Source organism: Xenopus tropicalis, chromosome 3 (genome assembly GCF_000004195.4).
Source record: "Xenopus tropicalis strain Nigerian chromosome 3, UCB_Xtro_10.0, whole genome shotgun sequence".
NCBI lineage: Eukaryota > Metazoa > Chordata > Amphibia > Anura > Pipidae > Xenopus > Xenopus tropicalis.
Window position 1 is genome coordinate 79,138,166 of NC_030679.2, and position 26,751 is coordinate 79,164,916.

At 34.9% G+C, this 26,751-nt stretch overlaps 1 protein-coding gene across 3 annotated transcripts in view; it reads right to left on the reverse strand.

The window, feature by feature from the left end:
* Positions 1–5,247: 5,247 nt before the first annotated feature.
* Positions 5,248–26,751, reverse strand: part of sema3c (semaphorin 3C) — an 89,088-nt gene continuing 67,584 nt past the window's right edge. For 2 of the 3 annotated variants that reach the window (XM_002933086.5, XM_031899027.1), the window contains 8 exons: positions 25,531–25,675; positions 24,200–24,422; positions 19,511–19,599; positions 18,360–18,401; positions 14,670–14,827; positions 13,393–13,460; positions 11,032–11,162; positions 5,248–7,903 (listed from right to left, as the gene is read on the reverse strand). In XM_002933086.5, coding sequence (XP_002933132.1) covers positions 7,493–7,903; positions 11,032–11,162; positions 13,393–13,460; positions 14,670–14,827; positions 18,360–18,401; positions 19,511–19,599; positions 24,200–24,422; positions 25,531–25,675 — 1,267 coding nt within the window. In that variant the 3' untranslated portion in view covers positions 5,248–7,492. Of the gene's footprint in view, positions 7,904–8,966; positions 9,259–11,031; positions 11,163–13,392; positions 13,461–14,669; positions 14,828–18,359; positions 18,402–19,510; positions 19,600–24,199; positions 24,423–25,530; positions 25,676–26,751 lie in introns of those variants that run through there. The other variant, XM_004913029.4, reaches the window with a different exon arrangement.

Consider the following 26,751-nt stretch of genomic DNA (forward strand, 5'->3'; position numbering starts at 1 on the left):
GATTGCCCTTCTATTTTTGTTATGGTATCCATTTGGAAAAAAATGACTTCAGGTTTTTTTTTGGCTTTGTTATAGCGGAGACAATATTAGTTACAAGCTGATTCTTAGAAAAGGAAGCTTTGGAACTTAAAATTATCAAAAACTATACCCATGAAATTATGCTTAAATACATTGAAGTAAAATATGTAAATATATGTTGTTTATTACAACTTTCTAAGTTTCACCTTACAGCATGATACTGATGTCCAATGTAGGTTCTGCTGCACTTCTTACAGGGTTTAACACGTCTCTGCACTGGTGCAGATCTTCACCTAAACCGTTTGGGGGTTCATCCTGACAAAAGGAGGGCTGAACCCACCCCCCAAAAAAAACAAAAACATTGCTGCTTGATGAGTGAAGGCTACACACTGAAGCTATAGAGGCTCATATCTGTATAAACAATATTTAGGTTTGTCCTCTCTTTGGCAGGGAAAAACCTTAGATTAAGTACTATATTTTAGACACGCTGTAAAAGTAACAACATTTGCATTGTAAGCATAAGGTCTGATGTTATATGACTTGTCTAATTATTACTCAATAGCAAGCAGTGTCTCTTCATATGTGTCAAGGAAAATATGCAAAGAATACATTTTATACCCTCACAGCCTACAGTCTACTTAAGGAAAAAAATAACTTTTTTGGACTAGCATAATGTTGCTGTCCTTGCCATTATTTCATATCGCATCAAACATGGTGTTATCTATTGACATCATAGGTCATGTTTATCAAAGGGAGGCAACTAAGCTTACTGCAGGCATCCAGAAAGAAATTATCTCTCTGCATCTCATCTGTATGTGATATTTATGAAAGGGTTAACTCTCACTTTCGCCCTATTATAAATATGCCCCTGAAGCCCCAGAGAAATTAATATAAAGCTGCAGAACTTTCCTATGGCAGACTGTGGTCAACTCTATGTCATTTCAAATAAAAATGCACCAGTTAGTTAAATTCTGGCTTAAAAATGGTGTAAACGTGTGTGGAAAAAGTGGCGGAGCTAAGTTTTAATCCTGGCTACCCATTCACGTAAAATCTATACACAGTTTTATAAATATGCAATGTATGGTGTTTTAACATAAATATGTCAATTTGAGGGTAGGTTCACTATAGTGGATACAATTTAAACTATGACATACATTAGCAGAACAGAAGCAAGCTTCATATATTAACACTAAAAGGCAGAATTCCAAGAGAACTCCTACACAATGTGGTTGAGTGGTTAAGGGAAGACATTGAATAAAAGACAAAAAAACAGAAATTTGTATGTTTTTTATACAAGGAACATTTCAAGGTTTTCTTTCTAAATTGCTTTCAACAAACACTTTGAAGGACATGTCACAATTAGCTTTTCTACATCTTTTTATTTCAAAAGGCTAATGCAATCAGAAACAGAAGTGGTACAATGAATTCAACAGAGGAAATTCAGAAGTGTGCCTTAGAAAAGTCAGACGGTTATGAATAAATTTAAGCAATTAAATGTTATCATAGTTAAAGTACCTTGTCCCACTGACTCCATGTTCTGTAAATAAGAATATTCACTGTAACAACAGTTTCATCATGCTGTTCCGCTACAATATGCACAAAATATTACTGAATCAATGCCAACAAACTTTACATACAACATAAAATAGCAGAATAAATATGTGTTAACGGTACCATTCCCAGTGGAAACAGTTTCATTTATTAAAACAACAATTATATATACAAAGTATTAAAAAAATCACATGGAAAACAAATTAAATAGCAAAAAAAACCCTTTTTATTACATTCTAAGTTATTATAGCAACAAATTTGATGTATTTTACACATGTATTAAAACAAAAGTGCTTCTCTAACAAACAAGAGAAACAGTCTAGGGCCAGCATATAAGAATGCCATGAATATGCACTGGGTGAATGTCTATATGGTATTTGGCACACTGAACAGCAAACACTTTAATGCCAATCCATCTACAAGGCCATGTCCCTATACAATGATTGGTTTAGCATAAAATACATGAGCTAATTTAGTATCAATAGAGATGTGGTGCACTGAAAAAATATACCCAACAGGCAGGCAAGTCAGTGTTCTTTAGAACAACTGTTAATGTGGAACTACGCCCTTCAATGGAGCCTGCGAGTCAGGACAAGAATTATTGGCGTGAAGTGCTGCTATGAGAGGGGTTGATGCTTGATTATGATAGGGAGGAAATTATACTTGCAATCAAATAAAAAATGTACCTTGTGGCTATCATCATGAACAAAGATTGAAAAACTGCATTTAAGGTGACAAATCCAACTTAAATTAGCTATATATTGTAATGCAAATGTCTGCATCAGTCAAATATCCACTATTAGTTAATATGCCAATTCGAAATGTTCTACAGAATACTAGTTTTACTAAAGTGCAGAATTATTACAATTAGGTAACTATTAGTTAACTGTGAGCCATCAGAAGTTTCCATGAAACAGACTCGTAACAGTCACTGCTCAATATTTAGGCAACTGTGTAGCATACCTGGTGGCTAATGAAGACCTTTTATGAACTGACTGCTTGTGAGACAACTTGGTAGAGCTTAGATGAGGTACTGTAACAGTATTGACACATGTATTAGGAATATTATTATTACGGTTATTACTAAGTGGAATGTGATATGGCAGTGCTTGCTCATATGTATCAAGACAAATAAGCAAAGAATATTTGTCTAAATATTCCTACAAGTTGAGCATAGCTTTTGTCAACTGTGAACCATCAGAATTTAAATTTACAGTACCAGAATTTTCTATGAAATAAACTTGTAACAGTTATCTCTCAGCATTAAGGCAACAGTGCAGCATACAGGGTATAGCCATCTGGGCAAGAAGTGAGGTTGCATACGACTAGATGAAAATAGATGGTGATAGAATTATAATGGCATACATTCAATATGACTGACAAAAACTGAATTGAGCATGAATAGCAGGATTTAATGGTATAAAATTATTTTAAAATTTGTAGCAAAGCTGCCAATCACCATACCCTGCTATTTAAGTGAATAACCCACAATGTCAAAATTGTTAACATATTCAGGTATGGGATCTCCTATCTGAAAACCCAATATCCATGAAGCTTCGAATTATACAAAGCTATCCCCTGTAGAGCAGGGGTCTCAAACTCGTGGCCCGCGGGCCATTTGCGGCCCTCGGTACAATATTTTGTGGCCCGCACCAACGCCGAATGAATGGATCGCGATTTTTATTGCGATTCAAGGGATAATGCAAGGCATGGCGGGTGGGAGCTGCTGATTGCGGAAATGACGTTATGCCATCATAACAGTTATTATGGGAAGACGAAAGGAGCTAATTGTGCACACAGAACGTCTTCCCATAATAACTGTTATGATGGCATAATGTCATTTCCGCAATCAGCAGCTCCCGACTTTTTTTTGTGAAATCCCTTATGCGGCCCAGCCTCATCCTGACTTTGCCTCCTGCGGCCCCCAGGTAAATTGAGTTTGAGCCCCCTGCTGTAGAGTGAATTATAAGTAAATATATTTTTTTATATGAAAAGTGCCTTATACATGATGCTAACTAAGCTGCATGAATTTATATTGGCGGCAAAACAATCCTGTTGGGTTTATTTATATTTATTTATGTTTATTTATATGTTTATATATTTTTTTTTTTAGTAAACTTAAGATATGTAAAAAACAGGTCCCAAGCATTCTGGATAAGAGATCCCATACATGAAACACATATTCAATTTTTAGTAGCAGGAATACTGACCTGTAGTATACAAATTAAATAAATCAACTTGATAGTAGCTCCTTTTAAACTGTCTCCTTAACCTAATGATTTTTAAATTGTTACTGTCTGGTGCACTAATTCCTTATATAGACATTTTGGGGGCATTGCTAAATGTAACAAATATCATGAGAACACAGTAACTAATAAAGATACACATATATTTTGCAATGGTCTAGTAATAGCTTGTACCTTACATTAGCAGTGGATAAACAATTTGTGCTTTATTAACCTCTAGTAAATCCAGATCAATACAATAATCTACAGTAGCAGTTTAAGGGAATTTATGAAAATGTGAAAATGCACCATTTTACCCCTAACAAAACAGATGGAGCTATAATGTTAAAATGGGAGTTTTGCCACTTCTTTGAGTTGTTCTGTTTGGAACATATTTATAGTTATATGATACAGTTTGCATATGTATAGCAGTTAGATTCACTGTGCAGCAACACACCACACACTATGGGGCACATTTACTAATCCACGAATCCGAATCACGAATGGGAAAAAATCGGATGGGAGACGAAAATTTCTGAAGATCGCAAATATCACGAAAATGCTTACGAAAAAATCGTATTAGTCACGAAAATATCGTATTGGCGATCCAAAAGTCACAAAATTTTCGTACCGAACCATTGTAAACAGTGGTAAAACCTTTCCGATTTTTTCGCGCAAGCGTCCGAAAAAGTCGTGCGGCGTACGAAAAAGTCGTCCGGACGCCTGAAAAAATCGGCGAAAATACACTCGGAGCGTTCGCATGAACGCTCGAGCATTCGTGCCTTTGTAAATGTGCCCCTTCGGGTACACAGCTGAAATGTTACCCCTGTATACAAGAAGAGACCCACATTCTGTTTTGAGTTTGCACCATATATCTCAGTTGATGTAAAAAGCCTACATTCTTGGGAACAGGGTGTGTTGCTGGATGCTAGATACAGGCATACTGTTATTGGTGGCAGTTTGAGAGCTGCCTATTCATACACCCTCATCATGCATGCATCATGTTTAGTCAAAGCAGAAACATTTTTTTTGCCAAAGCTCCATCCAAATATGCTCCATTTTACAGTAAATAAGAAGATACCTGGTGCAATTCTTCATTTCATAGCAGTATAATGATTTAATATTCAAACTAATCAAATGTGCCCCAGTTGAAAAATGTAGATCAAAAACTTTCAAATCCAATTGATATGAAAAAATTGACATAAATCTTGGCTTGTAAGTTGTGCCAATCACTCAAGTGCCTATAAGTAGTCTGAATAGAGCACTCAGCATTTTGTATACCTATATACTTCTTAATCAGTGTCATGCAAATTATTCTAAACTGTGATTCTAGTTCCTTGATACTGGAAAGCAGATTCACTCCAATGATAGGTTTTAGAGAAGGAAATATATATATTATTCCCCACTATATTACTAGAATAAATGCAGTAGTCAAATTAAAATAGGGTGTTGGACATATTGAACACACACTACTATAACCATTATGCTTCTGCAATGTGTACAAATGCCATCATAGTGCATTAGGTATGAAGTACAGAAGAGGCTTGAGGAAATATTGCTACTAAATGCTTTTAGTGTAAACAAAAAGATGTGTGCTTAATGTCGGCAAAATATAAGTCTAATCAACAAATCTACAGTAATTATTTTGCCAAGTACAGTGAGTACAGAAATAGTCTGTGTTTATATTCTGCTGTATATAGAGCTGCTATAGTTCATTTATACAGATTGTGACCTAGAGGAAACAGCTTGCATAGAGAGCTAGGGAGAAATTATTCATGCACCGTGTCTCTGTGTCGGTACTCTATTTGATTAGTGTATGAACAATGTTAACATTTGGTAAAATCTTTGAAGAATTGGCAAAGTCCCTTGGGCTGAGTTAGCTACCAGTTAATGTATTATAAAAAAAAACATTTTAACAGGCATTAGAATATAGACACATTTTTAAGGGACATTGTTATTAAAAGTAATCTATTTTATTTGTGCATGAAGGAAACCTGGGTTCTGTGAACTTCTGTAAAAACCATATGTTGTTAATTTGCCCATCTACAGAAATATTATTAAGTAGCGAAGATGGATATAAGAAAAGAAAGGCAGTAATAAAGGGATGGCTCACCTTATGTTATAGAATGACCTATTGGTCAATTGGTCTCCATTTTTTATTTGTTATAGTTTTTTAATTATTTTCCTTCTTCTTTTTAACTCTTTGCCGTTTTTTAAATGGGGGTCACTGACCCAGGGAGCCAAAAAAACTATTGCTCTGTGAGGCTACAATTTTACTATTATTGTTACTTTTTGTAACTTTCTTCTCTATTTAGGCCCTCTCCTATTCATAACAGTCTCTCATTCAACCACTAGTTGCTAAAGTAACTTGGACCCTAGCAACCAATAACTGCTAAACTGCAAACTGGAGAGCACCTGAACTGAAAAAGAAATAACTAAAAAATGACAACCAATTGCAAATTGTCTCAGAATATTACTCTCTACATTATACTAAAGTTAACTTAAAGGTGAACAACCCCTTTAAAATTGTTATGGAATCTAAATATATATGAACAAATGGATAATGTTTTACTGAAGCATCTGGCACAAATGTATTGGATAGTATGTGCACAAATCTTGAATAGAGGCTACCCCATCCATACTATTACAAAGTATGGCTTAAGCCTTTATATATTATGAAATAAAAAAAAAAACAAAAATTGCATTTAGTATTCTTTTAAAAAAAAAATATTGATAAGTGGTTCTTAAAAATAAAAATAGAGTATAAAAATGATACCTCAAACAGAGAAGCAGTTACTTGTGCCACACAGATTGGCTTCCTGATTATTTGCCTTATTAGCTGCAAGCTCTGCACTACACTTTTTTTTTTGCATTGCTCCCTCTGAAATACCGTCATTGCTACACAGACAGGTATAATGCTAAGATATAAAAAGTTCAGGTAAGATGCATTGAGTGAAATAATGGTGCTTTGATAAGAGTTTGAGATCAAAGAACACATTTACACTTTGTAAAACTAAGCCATAAATAATATACCTGTACTTTGGTATATTCTACAGATTAAAGAATTTTAAGACTGTGAAAAAACAAACATAAAAAAACAAACACTTTTTAGATCCTCACAATTCATTTCAACCATGCCAAGATTTCCAGCTACGATCCAGCCATCCAAGTTTACTAGACTTATTTTCAACCAATTGTGCTTGCCTTCAGATTTCAACATTGCTACTCATTCCAGTCCATTAACAATGTATCAGCCTAGAAAAAAGTCACTAGAATAATGGTAATATAATTTATAATAGAACATTTTGATCCGTCATGTTCTTATTTTGTTCTTTTACCAAAAGACAGGTTTCTAAACAACCACATACTCAAGAAAATATTGAACCCTCTATTTTACAGTTAGATCGGTAAACAAAAAAGGAACATGAGTGTGTATTCAGACAAAAATACTGAAAATTCACTTTATTTTCTACCTGAAATGCAATCTAATAAATAAGGTTAAGGAGTCGTTATTGTGCTGGGTGCTTTAAGGCCATGCAAATTACTGTAGGTGTTAAAAAGACATTCTGAGATGTTTATTCAATAGATGTTGCGCATATAAATATCCCATAGTTTATAAGATTATTTAAGTATTTTCACTTACAATAGTTGTAAAGAACAAAAGTATGGTGTTGCCATAAGCAAGGAAACTTGCAGGCCTACGATCCAGGAAAATGGTTTCTTCGATTTCTACTTTTTCTGGTGTTTAAAAGAACCTTTAACTTGCTATAGTCCCCTCTCATTTTCTGATTTTCTGCTTCTTGTCGAGTTTTCTGCCGACTCTCTTTGCAGTACTGGTTAATTATTTGCATTTCCGAGTGACTGAATGCACCTGTGAGATCCTTTGGATGGAACTGCATTCCACTCAAAGTACTGGCCCAAAGCCACTGAGATTTATCCGTCATGAATGTGACTAACTCTGGCTCTAGAACTTTTAAATTAACCTTTGCTATTGTCTGCTTGAAGGTGTTTTCTGTGGCAATACAATGATAAAGACCTTGATCCACTTCCTGGACAGAGCGAATAAGGAGTCCTTGACCAGTAGCAATGATCCTTTCATTTAATTTCACCTGTAATTAATGAAGAATATAAGAATAAGAAGAAACATGATATTCACAGCAGAGTCTGAAAAAAATAAAAGACAGTTCTCATGTCTATAAGCCATCAACAGTAAATGCCAGGGAGAATCCACCAACACACTGGAAAACACCAGCACTTAATTCTAAAAAATGCTTTCATTTCCAAAAATGGCAGCGCATAGTAAAAATAAAAAGGTACAAACTTAAGGAGGCTTATTTATCAGTTTTCAAATTTGTGAATTTTAGGGGCACATTCATTAAAGTATGATTGGGTACGATTACAAAAAATGTGTATTTTTTCAAACTTTTAGAACTGTGGGTATTTTCTACAATATTTTCGTGAATTTCCGGGACTTTTTCGTACTTTGCGACAATTTGTGCGAGTATGAGAGTTTCGTTATTCATTCAAGCTTCAGTTTCGTGACTTTCCTTTGGCCAGGTTGGAGCTGCAGAGTGCCATTGAGTCCTATGGGAGGCTTCCAAAAACATGCACTGAAGTTTCAAAGTCAGAAAGTTTTTAGCGCCGTTTCCGATCGTTGGGATACGAAAATTTTGTGACGTTCAGATTGTAACGTTACGAATTTTCGCAACAATTCCGCACACTAGAAATTTTCCTTAATAATACAAAGTTTTTGTGCTCGTACTATTTAAAGTCTGAAATTCGGACTTTGATATATCAGCCCCTTAGTGTTTTTTTTAATTTGAATAAACTCAAATTTTTGCCAAACTGCTTATATATTAAAAAAATTGGGAGTTTTCATGCAAAAAAATTGAAACAAGGAAATCATTGATATATAAGGCCCTAGGGTTTCAGTGTCTGGGCTTAAGAAAGGATTTAAAATGCGTAAAAAAAATTACACCTTTTAACTCTTATGTAGAAATAAGAGTGTACTGCCTGTTGTTTCAACATTCGCAACATAATCCTCAGTTAAAAAAGCCCACAGATTTTTTTCCCAGCCAACTAAACCAATACCGTAATACTGTAATACAGTAATACAATTCTGGGATACATATAGAGAACTCCCTTAATAGAGAATGAGACTATAAATCAGAATAACATGGCTCACAAAATGTATAATTTATTAGTACTGACAAGGAAAAAGATGTATTTTATGCTTTGTAGACTGACTAAAACAAAGATACCATTGTGCCTTTTTTCAAGCTTTATCAAGTATTGTTTGTATCTGGCACGTTCTGAATCTTAGAGTGAACTTTAGATCTTTTTTTGCAAAGTAACATTGAGTTTGATCTAATATTTGGCACTCTGAGGTCTCATTTCCAGACAATGATGCTGGTGTTGTCTAAGCAGAAAGTATAATTGATGATTTACGGCAAGCTGGAATAGTCTGCAAATCCAAAATGTTTAGAATCATTAACAAGGAAGGTATTTGTTTCAAAAATATATTTCAGAAGAATGAATATAAGGTTTATGGGGCAATAAAAGTATTATTCACTAAAAATGCAATCATACCCATACAACTCTGTAGGATATGCTTTTAGTCATAAAGGCAAATGGATAAGGAAAACACAGTAAATAAATAATTAAACCAGATCACATTCATTGTAGTGACTGAGGCTTTAGTCAGATATCTTCATGCTTTGGGTGATGACTGAAGTAAAGCAGTTTAAAGAGCAGCCAAAATTTATGCAAATCAATTAGCAAACCAAAATAGATTATAGCATTTCTTCAAATCCATTTAGATATGCTCAGATGAATTTGCTCTGTTTATCTTCTGTAAGAGCACATATTTTGTTATTAAAAAACTACTGCTTTTAAACAAAACACACACATTTGTTTTAAAAAAACAAGCTATGTGTCACATCTGCGGGAAGGATCAGCTTGTAGGACTGTTTGTTTGTTGCATGGTTCTACATAACAAAGTTCATTTGAATTTATAAAAGGCAACTGCCCAGAAAGTTCAGTCCTATAGTGTACCATTACAAACTGTAAACAATGGAATGTATTAGTAGGTACAAGCTAAAAATGTGTGTTTGAATAGTGAGTAGCATAACCCACACTATAATTGTAAACTGGATGTTTCTTCAAGCCCTTGGTCTATGTAAAGAAATCACTAAATAAGCAGTGTATTAATTTTCTTTTAAGAAAATATAGATTTAGCAGAAAGAATATATCCTAATATTGCAGTCTGTAATCATGTATTCAAGGTCACACAGACCAATGTAATGTGTGCTATTTCATTGCAAAGGCAAAATTAGGTAAAATTTCCTTCTGCATCAAATTTAGTGAACTTCAATGTCACCAGCACCTGACGTAAACAACAGACTCAAGTGCTTTTTTTGGCCCCAAGTGCACTGACTGCTAGCACAGCCTGACATAATTTTATTTAACAACTGTCTCATACAAATAGATTCCAAACTGATGAACAAAGATCTCAAAGATCTGCAAAGCTGACTTAAATGATATCATTTGTTTTCTTTTTAAGTTGTCTTACAGCCTAAACTGTGTTGCGTGCATTTTAATGTCCCAGAATTTGTATAAATCAATGATTATTTACAGATTTTTTTTCCTGATTCGTACTTTTTAAAGCTCTACTATGCGACAGATAATGTAAATGAAAATGATTTCCTTTTTCTCTGTAGTAATTAAACTGTACATTGTACTTGATCCTAAGATATACTAAATCCTTTTTTGAAGGAAAAACATTTTTACTGAGTTAATTTAATGATTCAATTATTTTTTAGTAGACTTGAGGTATAGATATCCAAACTACAGAAAGCCCCCTTATCAGGGAAGCCTTAGATCCTGAGCATTCTTAATAACCGTTTCCATACCTGTATTTACTCCTTTTTCAGGAAGAGGCAGTGTGTATGGGATCAACCTAAATGTAGAAGAACTCTAACCTTAGTTACTGTTTTGCTCTCTACATGAAACAGAACAGGATTACAGGATCTAAATAAGAATAGAAAAATATATATATTTTTAAAATTCATCTTATGGATATGTAACTTGGAACCAGCTTTTTTGTATCTTGCAGTGTGTGGAAATATGTAATGTTAAAGCCTATACTTTCAGAGTTTCTGAGATACAAAAACATGAGAAACATGGTTTCCTGTATATAAGCATGTGCATTTGGTATGAATTCAGTGCTATAGCTTACCTCTTTCCTCCGATCATTATCTTTTTGCAGCAGCCACTTGACAGAAGCCTGTGGAGACTTAGCAATGCACTCTAGGAAAGTTGTGTTGTTTCTAACCCCATACTGAACAATTTCTGCAGTGTTCCTATATCCTAAAAAAGGAAGAGAAGAACCCTGAAATCTCTAGTGCCAATGATTACAAGTATTACTAAATCATGAATGAAGCCTGGAAAAGTTAAATGTAGTGTGAAATGCCAAGGATATTGGTTATATGAAATTTCCCTGTATGTTAATATTATGTGGTACGAGGAATTCAATTATTGTTCATATTCCAAAACATTACTGGGCAAGATGTAATTGTGTAATGTTATATACTACATTTAGGGTTAAATCTAAAACCAGTGTTTAATTCACAAAAGAGAGTATAACAGAAAGATATTCTGGGGAAAAGTCATGGCACCACATTGATCTATAAAAATGTTCCACTGATTATTTTCTATTATGATAAATTTCACTGAATTGCTATTGGTTATTACTATTGGCTTTCTCTTGATCATTGTATTTATCAGTATGACTAGTTTTAACAATCACATCAGAACAAAGACAATATATGGGAACTTGGCTTTTATTTAATTGGTGAGCAGCCATACACAAACAATATCATGTGATGCTCATCATCACAGGAGTGGTGTAAAATTCTAAAGCTAATGCCACACGAGGCGTAGGGCTGAAATTTTCAGCAAGCGGAAAAGCGCTTGCCGAAAATTCAGCCCTACGCCTGCTACTTGTGCCTGCACCCGAATGAATGGGATACGCTCGGGTGCAGGCACATGTAGCCAATATACGCATGAAAACGCGAGAGAATGCAAAGTCTCGCGTTTTCATGCGTATATCGGCTACATGTGCCTGCACCCGAGCGTATCCCATTCATTCGGGTACAGGCACAAGTAGCAGGCGTAGGGCTGAATTTTCAGCAAGCGCTTTTCCGCTTGCCGAAAATTTCAGCCCTACGCCTCGTGTGGCATTAGCCTAAGACATTGAAGAGGTGAAAATAAGTTCTCTGAAGTGAAGAAAAAATGAGTTTGTGTTTGGTGGATGACAGGACAACTACATGCCTGAATGCATACGAGGAATAGTGGTGTCTACTGTGCATGCTTGCTTTCTCTGCTCCAATAGAAATCAAATGAATCTACAGAATATGAGACTGAATGCAGGGAAAAATGTTATTCTGGGAGCTATATAGAGTCTTTTAAGGGTCTTTTTGATAAAAGGTTTACTTATCATTTCAATATCAATTTAATTAAAAAAAAACCAAAAAACCTTTGAAATCATTGGGCATTTTTAAGTACTAAATTTGAAAATTGAATGCCATTTTATTTTATTTTGAAAAAGAAAATATTATTTGCAAGGACATTACCTTTAACTATGAAAATGTTCTGGTCGTTTTAGCACTCTTCTATAATTAAACCTTATTTATTAATTTCTCTCACTTGCCAGGATTATTGTTAGGAAAACAGGAGATGGGGAGTTTTGTAACCTGCATTTTGTTGTGGTGAATTACCTCCCATAGCAGGTAGTGTAAATCAAGGAAAAACACTTGCGTAATAGAGTAAAAATGCCTTGTTCAGCATTTTTGCATGATTATGTGGTTTAAGTGTCTTACTTCTGGTGATTTACACAACCGGTTTAACTATGCCCTGCAGCCAGCTATATTGTACAGGTGAGAAGAAAAGCACTGCTGCAGCTTCCAGCATGGTAGAAATATTATACAGGTAGGTTCTTGCTGCTAAATAAATCATTCACATTGACTCAGCTGCTCAGTTCATTTTCTGTAAATAGGGTAATAATGCTAACAAAGTATTAATTAGCAATGGTATAGAACTGACTTCCACTTTATTAAGTAAATCATGCGGGACTAATTTTAATGTGGCATGACACGATAAGAAACAACTATAAGCCATGCTGCTATCAGTCCATAATATCTTTTTTACTCTCTTTATCCAATGCCTTTCTACTGTTTGCCTGTGTCTAAGGTTAAGTGAATTTCACTGCATTTAAATGTGTTACTTCTGTACAATAAGTATGCCCCTGATATTCTAGTTCCCTCACATGTTCTTGCTGCAGGAATCATCCATACTCTCTAGTGTCTCTTAGCATCCCCATAAAATTCCTACTAGTGTAACTTAAAACTGCTTACTGGAATTCTAGGGATAGAAATAAGCTTTATTACCAGAGCCAAATATAATTTAGCAGTTCTTGTTCAATGTGATATATATTGTTTCAAAAGCTGTAGGAGCTATTATGCTCTTACAAAATTACTAAATGGAATATTTTAATGAATAAAATACACTATTAATGAAGTTTCTGGATATGGTATCAAACCTTTTAAATTAAATCCACGACACTGGGTAACTGGATTTCCATGCTTCACATCTTGTCTTCTACTTCTCCTAGGAATTGTGTTGTAAAATAAAAATAAAATGTAATTAATAAAGCAAATTGGCAAAGTTCCGAGTTTCAGTTCCTTCAAGACATTTCTTTGACAAAGGACACACTTTTCCTCCAAATGTATATGTTTACGTAGCACACTTGCTCCTCTCATTGATGTGAAAGACAAGACAAAAAGTGATAGCAAAAGTGACAAGGAAAAGACATCAGAAAATGAAATAAACTAAACAGCAGTCATAAGAGAGAGAGAAGGAGAAGTGGGAAGGCAAAGTGGAAATTAGCGACACTGAAAAGAATGCCAAATGTAAGAAAGAACATGAATAAGGGAAAACAGAAGTGGAAGACAGAATAAAAGTTGATGCAAAAAGGCAACAAATCATTTAAAGGACAAGGAAAGGCTAAGTCACTTGGGGGTGCCAAAATGTTAGGCACCCCCAAGTGACTTTAATCGCTTACCTTGTATACCCCTGTTAGGAGAAAACAGCACCAGCCTGGGGTACCTGTAGCGAGCACTTCCTCCTAACATTTTGGCACCCCCAAGTGACTTTGCCTTTCCTTCTCCTTTAAGAACAGTCCATTCAAGATTGTAGAGGGAAAGGTGCAAATCACAGTAAATAATGACAAAAAACCAACCAGTGGGCACAAGTTACGGGGCAATATGTTGGCCAGACATGAGTGTACCCTTAAATGCTTTCAACTGAGGGCAATAGACGGAACCCTGTATTTAATACTGTGTCACCATGTCATGTAAAGGCCCATGCTGTGTGTTGTGCCTCGCTGACTATGTACTGTAAGATGCAAATTGCAAACTAGAGCACAAAACTAATGTAGATGTAGATAAGTTCAACTAGAAGTGTCATTTATGAATGCTATTGTTTTGGGTAAAATTATGTACACATTTTAGTGCCTAGCGATCATAAATAAACCCTATGGCTTCTCATCATAATTGTTTTTCTCGTGGACTTTTGTCTGCCAAGGTGTTATTCCTGTAATATGATTTATTTGTGTTACATGACAAATAATGTAGCCCTAGTTGTAAAATATAAGGATATTGGAGGTCAACATGCCGTTCAAAGACTATAGCCTCAGATTTGGTTACATCTTATATGCTTACATTTTACAATAGGGGGTACATGATTTACTATGTATACCACAGTAAGCTACTACTGTTAGTAATGTAATGAACACAAGCAAACTTTTTATTATCCTACCTTTTTCCAGATGGATAAAATCTGGAACAAAATTTTCCATCCCAAGCACAATATGGGTCCCTTGCAAGGCAACAGTCAGCACAGGCAGTACCATAAATGTGGCAGCGATGTAAAGACAACTGGGTAATGCCTTCTTCTGAGCTAACATACAGTTGTTGCTGTTAAAAATATTTGTATGTTTTAATAGATGGTTTTGTATTACTTTTTGGATTCAGCTAAACATCAAACTGTATATAATTAAACTGAAGAAAAAATGCATTAACTGAAAACAAAACATTTTTACATTCATTTGTTGAGAGATTTAAAACCACGCATCTTTGGGTTCAGGTTCATAATCATAAAAAAGTGCTGGGATTCCGATGAATCCGGAACCAAATCCTCAATGTATTACTACTTCACAGATTCTGTTTTGCTAGACAACATGCCTTGCAGCATAGATGGGAACATGAAAGCACACAATTTAAAACAATGGCACTTTCATCTTAGCAACTTCTACAATCTCTAGCAAATAAAGGATCTTGTGCAGAGAATGAATCGTGACACAGATACCTAATAAACTGAACCAGTTTCATTTTGACATTGCTTTTTCAACAGTGTAAGTCCTTTTTGGCTGTAAATACAGACCAGACCAGCTAGACAGGCTATAGAGCATGCAATACACTGGACTCTAACACACAGGATGAGCTTTCGCTATTTGGAAAGGGGGATGTAGTGTAACTACAATTCGCTTAGTAATTAAATAAATGGACTGCAGAAGGTTCTCTCTTTCTATCTAAAGCTAAGTATCTCACTTTCCTAGAAAGTACTATGACAAATATCTATCCTGCACTTACCAATCCTCATTCACAGGGTCCCTGCTCCCCGACTTCTCCAGAGATAAAGATCCCTTTGGGAGCCTTGTTTATCCCAGGCTCAGTGCAACATCCATTTGAGTCAACAGATGCAGGCCAAAGAGGAAGATCCACCCCTTTGCTGAACACTATGTTACAGTGTGAAAGGGAGTGGTCTAACTAAAGACCCATAAATTACAGCATTTTAATAGCAAAATCTGTTACAGAAACAGTCAAATAAAGAACGACAGAGTTTAAAGCTATAGGGATTGTTAACCCTATGAAACATAATAAGAACATCTGCCGAGGACCATGCCATGGTTAGTTTCCTACAGTTGTTTTTACAGTTGGAATCCACCACTAAATGTTACACTTACACCTTAAAGTGATACTGACACGAAAAAACTACTTTTTAAAATATGAATCTACATAAAAAGTTCCCTATAGGTCATGTTGATTGTTTTTTGCTGATAGGGCTGCTTTTGTAAGTCTTACTTGAAGTTCCTAAACCTGTTTTGCCAACCTGACTGTCCCTTCTCGCCTGTCAGTTATAGCTTGTAAAGCTAATGGACTCCTGCTGCACAAATATGGCAGCCCCCTCACAGAGGAACATGGGGATAAGATAGGGAATGTAAAAGCATCTGGCAAATACTTTTATGGAAAAATTATAAATAGCATGAAAAGCCAATGTTATGATAGATGTAAAAAGGGTTTCATTTCTAGTGTCAGTATCTCTTTAAGTAAGGTCAGGGATGATTTTAATATACTGTAGATGGATGTATTTTAACTAACTTTTCAATTGTCTTCATCATTTATTTTAAATGTATTTTAATTATTGTAGATTGTAAGCTCTTTTGGGCAGGAATCTCTTCACCTCTTGTATCGGGTATTGATTGCTTTATATGTAACTCTGTATGTCTAGTGCATGAAACCCACTTATTGTAAAGCGCTGCAGAATATAAATAAATGTTAATAATAATAATAATAATTGTCATTTCAGTAAATTAGTAAGATTCTCAGTTCTTCACAAGTGCTAAAGAGGTAAGAAGCAGAGCTGCAGAACAACAGACCTGCCCAAAGCTACAGCAAACTAATAAATGAGAGGCACAAACTAAAATACAGGAATAGGAAAAAAAAGGATAAAAGATCATGGATAATACACAAAAAATAGCCAGGCTCAATGCAGCAGAGAAGGGGACAGGTACAGTATAGAAAGCAAAGACTATTTACAAGGAGCTCACATGAAAAAAATTAAAATAGAAAAGAAAGGGTTAATGAAGCTCAGAATGTTGAGTCTGAAATGTCTGGAGCAGAAATGTCAAACAAAAAAAACTGCAAACCATGAATATTGTTGTATAAGGATCCCTTGGTCAATAATTAATTGAAAGCACAGGACTTATAAGGTCTGTGAATTACACATTGCAGCTGTTCTTAAACAGGTCTCATTTGTACCATAATTAGATGCAAACAGACAGCATAGCTCATCAGATGACTAATGAGATACGGTACTTTAGGGAGCATATTTATAAGCCTGGCCAAATTAGATACATTTATTGAGCTAGGTCAGCATTTGAATAAATTTTGCTGATATGAGCACTCAGTCATCAGGCCAACAACTGGATCATGCAGGGTTTCTGTGCAGTGTGGTTACTCGTGGATCTTATAATGAGCCTAAAGCAGTTTTCAGCCTTCTGAATTTTTTATTGCTAAGAAAAGCTTTGGTTCTATGCTTCAATTGGCCAAGAAGATCTGAATTGGCAGCCCATAGTAACCCTTTTACATCTACCTAAACAGACAAGGAAACCCAAATCTATGTGTATGGGGGTGGGGCAAAATGTTAGGCACCTCCAGTGAATTGTATTTGTGCACATTTGCATTGTTATCCTGCAATGCTGCAGTGCATTAGCTCCAGAAGCATCACTACAGTTTATATAAACAAACTTCTGTGCAGCCACAGAATCATCCTTTCTAGTTGATATTGGGCTACAGGGCATGTTTACACAACAAGTAACACATAAACTGGGTACAATAGTTAGATTTTACACTTGAAGATAAACTGGAGTCAAATGCTATTCATGGCTCTCTACAGAATGACAGAAGGAAATTATTTCCCATGTAAAGTAGTTTATATCAATTAGATAAAGTAGTTTACATACATTTATAGACTAGATTCTCCATGAACAGTTACAAAATTTGAATGCAAATAAAAAAACTAAAAATTCTTTAGTGGTCACTGCAGCACAGTGTGATCACCAAGATGGACAGTTATCTTAAGAACTATGACAAAGCAGGGAATTAGTTGCCTTCGATAAACCTTCTCTATCGCAGGTGACTAATATCCTGCAAATTAAATTACGTTATCGCCAGTAGGAAAACATAAGTGTCACTTTGGCTTTCCAAGGCAACTTTGAGTAAAAGCGAAGAACTGCATGTTTTCCCAATGTTGATTTATATTATTGCCAGTGGGAAAGCATTTCTGGGAGATTAATCACCTGTGGCAGAAAGATTCACCAAGGGCAACTAATCTCCCAGTAAGACTAATGGCAGAGGTGGTATCATCTTTGCCAGCGGAAAAATGTTGATAGAGAAACCACTAACCAGCTTCTCAGAGCCCTCTGTTTAGTATCACTGAAAGGAATTGCACAACTGTTGATTTAACAAAAAACTGCAAAATAAAATATATATCACACTAGTATAGAGTTTAATAATGCAGCAGTATTACTAGATTACAAGTGACTTTCTCACTGTAAGATAGGTCCTCACATTCAATCTACTCAACAACTGGAAATATGCATTGGAACAAACTTAAATATATAAATTGTATACATTCAACCTAAAAAAAGAACTAAATGAAGCTTACCTTTTTTGAAGAAATCTTCATGGAGGTTATAGGAGCATGACTCTAAAAAAAAAAAAAAAATTTAAAGTAAAAGCTACCAACGTTAACACATTGGGGCACATTCATCAAAGTACGATTGAGCCCGAATACAAAAAAATCATATACAAGTTTTTGAACTGTGCGTATTTTTTGCAACTTTTTCGTTAATTTGCACAACTTTTTCATACTTTGCGTCAATTTGCACAACAATTTGTAAGACAAAATCGTATTTGTTGCAACAAGTACGAAAGTTTTGGGTTCATTAAAGCTTTGTTATCGTGACTTTCCTTGGGCCTGGTTGGAGCTGCAGAGTGCCATTGAGTCCTATGGGAGGCTTCCAAAAACATAATTTATAAACAGCGGGCAAATTTGCACATGGGTAGTAACCCATGGCAACCAATCAAATACCTGCTTTTGCTCAGTCTTTAAGTTCTATGTAAACACGCATTTCTAATATTAGAAATGCGTTGGCGTAGGAAGCGGCGCACACAGGTACCAGTACTGAAATAGAGACGCCGCCGAAAAAGTTGCAGGAGTGAGTGGCACGGAACCTGTGCGCCTGCAGATTTATTTGATTTATTTGTAAGTTAAGTTAAAGTAAGTTCCCGGCCGGTACCCCAGAGTGGTTAACTTTATTTCCCCTAGCGGCTTCTGTAAATCAAATGAAATAAGTCTAGGGAATAATATAAGTGGATGTTGAAAAATTCCTTTTTTTTTTTTTTAAAGGGTTCTCTCTCATATGTTCCCCCCCGCCAGATAGAACCTATGAGTAGGTCGAAATAAGAACATAGAGGCTTTTTTAATAATGAATTCCTCTATATAATTCTCCCATTTAATGAGCTCGGTTGAACCATTTTAATATTGATGTACTTTGGTTTTAATGCTCCCCCCTTGATTTATACCTTTGATGAACTCATAGTAATATCCGTTTTTTAAACCAGCTTTTTATCTTCTGATTATCCAAACTTGTATATAAACCCTTTCTATTACTACTATTTTTGTATAAATTGTTTGAGTGATATATGGTGGATGAATTAAGCTTTTTTTGGGAAATAAACTGATTTTTATTATAATCAAGAGTTTAAATTTCTGAGAGCGCCAACTCATTAAAAAAAACATAAAATGACACCAACCTTAAATACTTCCATTTCTTCCAAGATGAGTTCCCCACTTGCTGAACCATTAGCAGGAACAACAACAACTTTCTGAACAGTCCCTTTGTCTAAATTTAAAGGATACAGTGATTCAAATGATAATCACAGTTAACAAGTTTATTACATTAGCCACATGATGACATAACAACAAGTACCATGCAGATGTCCATAACTGGTTTGCCTGTTTATAGTCATTACATACACTGACCCTTACTGGATCAAACTGAACTAAGGGCTTGCAAGTCCAAGGTATCAGAAGATCCAAAAGAAAGCAAATAACTGTATGCAGCAATGTTACAATGCATGTATCTAAACTATTGTACTGTTGAAAAATACATAATAAAAGATAAACTAACCTCAACCAGACTTCGTTTTCTGAAGTTACCTGCAGGAAACTTTGCATGACTTTGGAAAAACAAAGCCACGCGTATGCATTCCCACTGATGATTCACTTTGTTGCTGGCGGAAAGGCATTTCAGAGAGATTTACTAGCAGCACCAGCATTATAATCTAATGCCAAACAGGGCTGATTCTCGGCCTGCAGATAAATGCAGGCCGAGAAACAGCCCCTACTCTAGCGTCAGCCTTTCCCAGCACCTGTACCCAGAGCCAGATCTCTACTGTGTTGGCCCGGGTGCAGGCACACGGAGAGGATTTTGGCACCAAAACATGTAAGTATGCATTTTGGTGCCAAAATCCCCTCTGTGTGTTTGCACCTGGACAATGGCTTGGGCGTGGGTGGGAGAGTAATTTTACATTTACTAAACACTTTTCTGACTATCACAAAGGTGTCTGTTTGTATGCTTCCAGCAGCTAAACAAAAATTATTTTTAGTGGAGTGTTACACCAATGAGCACCCCGCCAAATCTTTACTTCTTGCTGCAAATTTATGTATGGATTTAAGAGTCACACATGCTCTTTGTCATGGTGGAATTAATGGTGGTAAATCGGAAAGCATCTGCATTTTAATAATGATTTCTGCTTAGTAAAAGTTGTTTAAAAACTTACTAAATTAATATTGATATTAGATTATGAATGAAATGGTGGTAAAGTAATTCTAATACATTGCTGATAGTACAAAATCCACAGAAATAAAAACTACTAATTAAAAGACCACCAATTTCCAAAGAATTCTCTTTCAGGAGGAACAAATTCTATTTGCTTTAATTCTAAAGCAAATGATGAAGGAAATTTACATTTGAAAAACTATTCAATAAATGTGCCTTACATTCTCTTTTAAATACTTAAAATGAAATATACACAACCTACATGAATATTTTCACCTATCACACTGGCATATGTAAATATCCTTTTAGGCAATATACAATTGGTTGATATCATAACGTAGAGATATGCAAGTAAAAGCCAACATTTATCTGATGCACAAGGGTTATTTCCTTTTTCTGTGTAGCTTTCTTTAGTTGTAAGGAGCCTCATTAGGTGTATGTTCCCTTAAAAGATTAAGCATCACTCCTCCTAGATAAAAGTGAGGCTGATGGCAGCTGTTCAACAGCAAATCATAGCTGCTGGTGCTGTTCTGTTGCAGCATTTGAAAAAAGGCCTCCAGGAAAAACAAGTACATTTCTGTCTATATGTTTGTAAATGTGCATAATTATATGTCTGTACTTTTTATGTTGTTGATGTCTCATACAAATACTTAGCTAATTAGCTTAATCCAATCATCAAGAAAGTAGATTGTCTTCCAAAAAGTGAATTCAAAGCAAACACATTTTAGTACCAGGGTAATACTAAAGAAAATGTATGTGAGCTACTAAAGACCAGAGGCAAAGAACATATCTTTATCTTGGCCTTGAGACAAGTAGGGTTTAAAATAGAAGTCTGTGCAGTACAGCTGGCACGAGATTAACTTTTCCACACTAGGTACTAGACAGGCCACAGGTAGTGACAGACAGTTCTGGCAACATCTCAACTACAGAAAGTGTTACTGCATTAAAGGACATTTCTAATTGGCACCAGATGTCCAATTCAATGCTACACTATCCTCTACAACTACACAGGATCCTTCCAAGCAATTATCAGAAATTCCACTGGAAGAAATTACGTATACCTTGTAACAGATTGATATTAAGCAATTGTTTCAGACATGAGTTTAAGCACACATTTATACTACCACAGTATCGACAGAATTGTTACACTTGAAACACACAAAAAAACTCCAAAAGAAAACATTACTGACTATGAAATAGATAATAGCCTTGGTACTTGGTACTATATTTTGTATTCCAGAACTGTATATTCACTACTCCTAGGCTCATGGCAACTTGTGATTAGCTCAGCGGAAAGTAACAGCCATGCAAAGGGTTATACTTTGTAATCAGAAAAAATCTTAAATCAATACTAATGTTTTTTAAAACAGATGTTACATTTTGCCTGATGGAATGAAAAACACTATTGTAAAAGAATACAGCCATCTATTAGGGGTGGGGGGGAAACGTTGCTCTAGTATCAAGCAGGACCAATGGTTAGTATAAGGCATCTCCTGCTAGGGTCTCTCATATGTTCAAATTGATACTCCAGCAGTAAGCAACAAACTTATTGATAGATAGGCTTGACTCTGTAACCTTTTTTTAAAAACTCTTCATGATTAGCAAAAACAAATAAGCAAATAAAAATTCATGGCTGAAATTTTGTTTTAATACTAATGCACCCTGTTCAGAAAGAAGATTATTCTTACCACTATTGACCAATTTACATGACATTATTAAAATATATGTCAGGCTAAGCTATTCTAAAAGAAGCCAACACCATTAAAGTGATATTAACCCAAAACAATACAAGTAAACATACCTTTGGGTATTAAAAATGTTTAAAGAACAATAGTTAGAGATAATTTACACTCCTCATCTCACCACTTGATATTAATCCAATGACCCAAATCTGACTGGACAATAAAGGCACAAATCTGATCTCACAGCATTTGTACCTAACCTGCTTGAAGCCAAAACAAAGCTAAAATTTGAACAGAAGGTTCCTTCAGGTTCCTATTGTTCTTTATCTTTATCAAAACATGGCAAACATTAATACCCTGGGCCCATGCAATTTTCTGCTAAAAAAAGCACCAACCCGGGGTGTCAGGTACCCAATTATAATTAATGGGGAGTGCCTAACATTTTGGCAACCCCAGTGGATCATGCCTTTAGTTCTCCTTTAAGTGGTGTGATTAGTGCTAAAGAATTTGTGTCTTGGTTCAGGTGGTAAGATACCATTAAAACATTTAACTCCATAAGTAATAAAAGGCCCAGGTGCAGTAACCCATAGCAACAAACCAGAAATACTACCTGCTGTTTGGTTGCTATTGGTAATAGCAAACTTTACATAACCACCTAATGGGCAAATAACAGAAGGAGCAACCTCGTCTAATCACTTTTCACAACCAATCAGCAGTAAGCATTTGCTAGTCACCTATTAATTGCTATGTAGTTACTGCACCTGAGCAAAATGTGTAGCTTTTATTACAAAATAGGGGTTAAAGTTCTACAATGTCTATTGTATAATCTAACAGTTCAGTATATTTTCATTACAAACACACAGCTGTTTATATGCTGATATAAACAGGAATTAACTTTCAGATTATAATGCTGTGCAGTATATGAAAGATCAAGGGGATGGCAGTACTTCACAGAAGTTTCAGCTCTCTGATGTATTAAAAAGTACATGTTCATTTTTGGGAACGGAACTTTTGCACACTGTTAGCAGATGTGTACAAGACAAATGTGACTCATGCAGATAATAATTTAGATAGAAAAAAGAAGCTTTTTTTCTTATAAATGCTATTTGAAAAATTATTATTTTTCTCAAATACTGTATACAGTGTGCAAACTGTATATTTTGTTTTATTTTTGTTAAAGAACAATGTTAAACATGTTATCCTTTAGGTTAGACCTGCTGGCATCAAAAAAAACTGTGACACTCAAGATTTCTTTTTTGATTGGATGAATGGCCAGACATCTTTTGGTAATATACTGTAATAATTAGAAACAAAAACTGTAAATGGGTAACTAAGAGGAATCTCAAACATTCCTTCATCACAAATGAGGGGACTTCAACCCAAAATGTTTAGAAATCTACAACATTAGAATCATAAAGCAAATTTTACATCAGTGCATAAAAACAATATAGAGTTTTAATGAGAAAGGATATATTTAAAATTGAACTGAGGACTACTTAGAGGTGAACACAAACCAATTAGAAATACTTTGAACAAGGGAATTATATATATATATATATATATATATATATATATATATATATATATATATATATATATATATATATATATATATATATATAAAATAAAGGAACAAAGGAATATATATATATATATATATATATATATATAATTTTACAATGTAAATTAATTTAAAAATTAAATAGAAATAATATGTATGAAATACATAGAGATAATATCTGGTATTATGAGCAAAAACATATAATACCAAAGTTTTTAACACAGTTTGCTAACTGTTCAAGAAATTAGAATTTGTTAATTAGTAAAATTAGTACATTTTTATTACACAAGGTTTTAGAAAATCATATCCATATTCATGTATACTATTTTTATGTTATAGCTTTGTTGTTGCCTAAGACAATCATACCAATAAATATATCTACAGTAATAATATAGCATATCTTATTTATTCATTTTACCTGTTCCAAGGAATAAGACATGGTACTTCCCATCTGCTGCATTTACTCTGTCTACAACTATTTTTGTGAACTTGTAGTCAGTTCCTGTCCTTATAAGAAGCGGCCTCTTAAGTGTTGGATAGATAGAGTTAAACATAAGAGGGTGATTCCTGATAAAGGTTACAACATCATCTGGAAACTCTTTGGTTGATTTCATATTTGGGGTGAATGCACCTCCGGGACACTAAAACAAGCACAAAAAGAAATTTTTTAATTTACTAGAAAATGTCTCTTCTCAACTGGTCTTCTTTAAAATACAGTATGTAGTGTTTTCAAACACTGCTGCAAATTACCTTTTAAAATGTTCTACTTATTGTAACAACTGCCTTAAGCAACTGAATTAAATTCCTTCCAAAAACTGCTAGGGCTAGGCAGCAGGGCTAAGCTCTATTTACCTTAGCCATTTCAGTTTAGAAATGGTTGTAAAATAACAAGCATGTTAAATTTAATGCAGTGCTCTTCTCTGGGTAACTTACTCTTTTAGCTAGGAAAAATTATTTTCTGCATTGCCATACATTAGTATTATTGTAAAAGATTATTTGTAAATCTACATGTACATTTTTTATGAATGTAAAAAAAGAATGAGCAATAGTAAATATCCTTCTCAGTGAGTGTGAACTGCCTCCTAATTGACATTACCATTGGTACTAAATCTCAACATTTATGCCAGACAGAACAACATGTAATACCTGGAAAAACAGTTGTGTGCTGGAAACAAATTCATATTTATAATATTTTGTGTTAAACTCTTACTCATGTTATTGTCTTAGTCCACTCAAAAAATAAAAAAAATATCCACAAACCTGACATGTTTTTTATATATGTGATTCCATTTATTTTTAAAAAGAAATGTGATTGGCCCAGTCCCTGTACAATCTAAAAGGCACCATTTGTATCTCAATAACTTCTAACACAACGGCCCATATGAAGCTTTGACAATGCTAAAGACTAGCAGAAATTTAGGGACCACCACGCATAAGTTCACATTGACATGTTTCAAATTCCATCTTCTTGGGCAGTTATAAACTGAAAAATGTGGTGATACATATTCCAAGGTGATTCCAAGTCCATGACCGCATTTTTGACCACCAGTACTTGATCAAAATGCCGGGGGGTCATATTTCTATTTTCTGATGAGCCAGACATTCTATAGCCTGCCTCATAAATGGTCATTGTAAAGGTTTCACCTGCAAAAACACAGTGAAACCAGTATTGCATATTTACTTATTATTTTACATGTTTCTCAGATCATCGAGATTTGCAAGAACACAAAATATATTTTTGTAACTTACCGTACCAGGCCTAGGGTATGGAATTCTACCCTGGTATGGTATCAGTTGGTGATTTGGACCCTCTTTGTGTGCAAATGGTCCATTAAATACAGTTTGGATGTCTGACATATGGTAAACACAAACTGCAGATCCTTTAAATACGGAACTGAAAACATGAAAAATATATATTAGAGAACATTTGAATCAAATAATAAAATATACCTGCATCAGTCAAAAAAATAGAAATGAGGATCTAATAAGCTCAAATATATTTTATTATAAAAAAAAAATTAGAATTGAGGAGAGCACTGGTGAGGCAGATGTATAACTGCTGTGAGAAAAGCTTTATTACAGACTACTATTACACGATCTAGAAAACAACAGGAGGGTGCTTTCACCCCATAGCTCTATTCAAAGACCCAGTGTCGGCCTGTGTGGAGCTACATGGAGCAAAGATTGGCCCAAAAGTGCATGCTTAATGGAGTTACAGTGGTGAGAACATGAAAGCGGGTCCGGGTTATATATTATAAATTGGCAGGTCATCAGGTGCAAGAAAACAATATTTTAAATGAATAAAAAAAATCCACTCCATTTCTGTACTTCCCTCCTGTAAACCACAGAGCATTACAGTCATACTAAAGTTTGTTGAGCTTGTTCATGTAGCTAAAAAATTAATATAGACCATCTGTCTTCTTTTTCTTAAGTTATAAACATTGCTATTTAAAACTATCTTGATTGATTTTTTTTACTAACATATGACATATTTGTAACCCCTATTCAATTTTCTATTTGTCAATGGACCAGTCAACACTGAAATGTAAGAACACTTTCACATCTATTTTGTAGTGATTTAGATAAATAAAAAGCTTTCACTTAAAAAATCTCTTTGGCACAAGAAGTATTGTCAGACAGACAACCTTTATAAAATAAATATATAAAATTAGCAAAAAACTGGGAAAGGTCTAATATACACACTACTACATAGTCTATATCAGTGATCCCCAACCAGTGGCTCGGGGGCAACATGTTGCTCCCCAACCCCTTGGATGTTGCTCTTAGTGCCCCCAAACCAGGGAGTTATTTTTGAATTCCTGACTTGGGGGCAAGTTTTGGCTGAATAAAAACAAGATTTACTACCAAATAAAGCCCCCTGTAAGCTGATAGGGTGCATAGAGGCCCCTAATAGCCAATCACAGCCCTTATTTGGCACCTCCATGAACTTTTATGGTGCTTGTGTTGCTC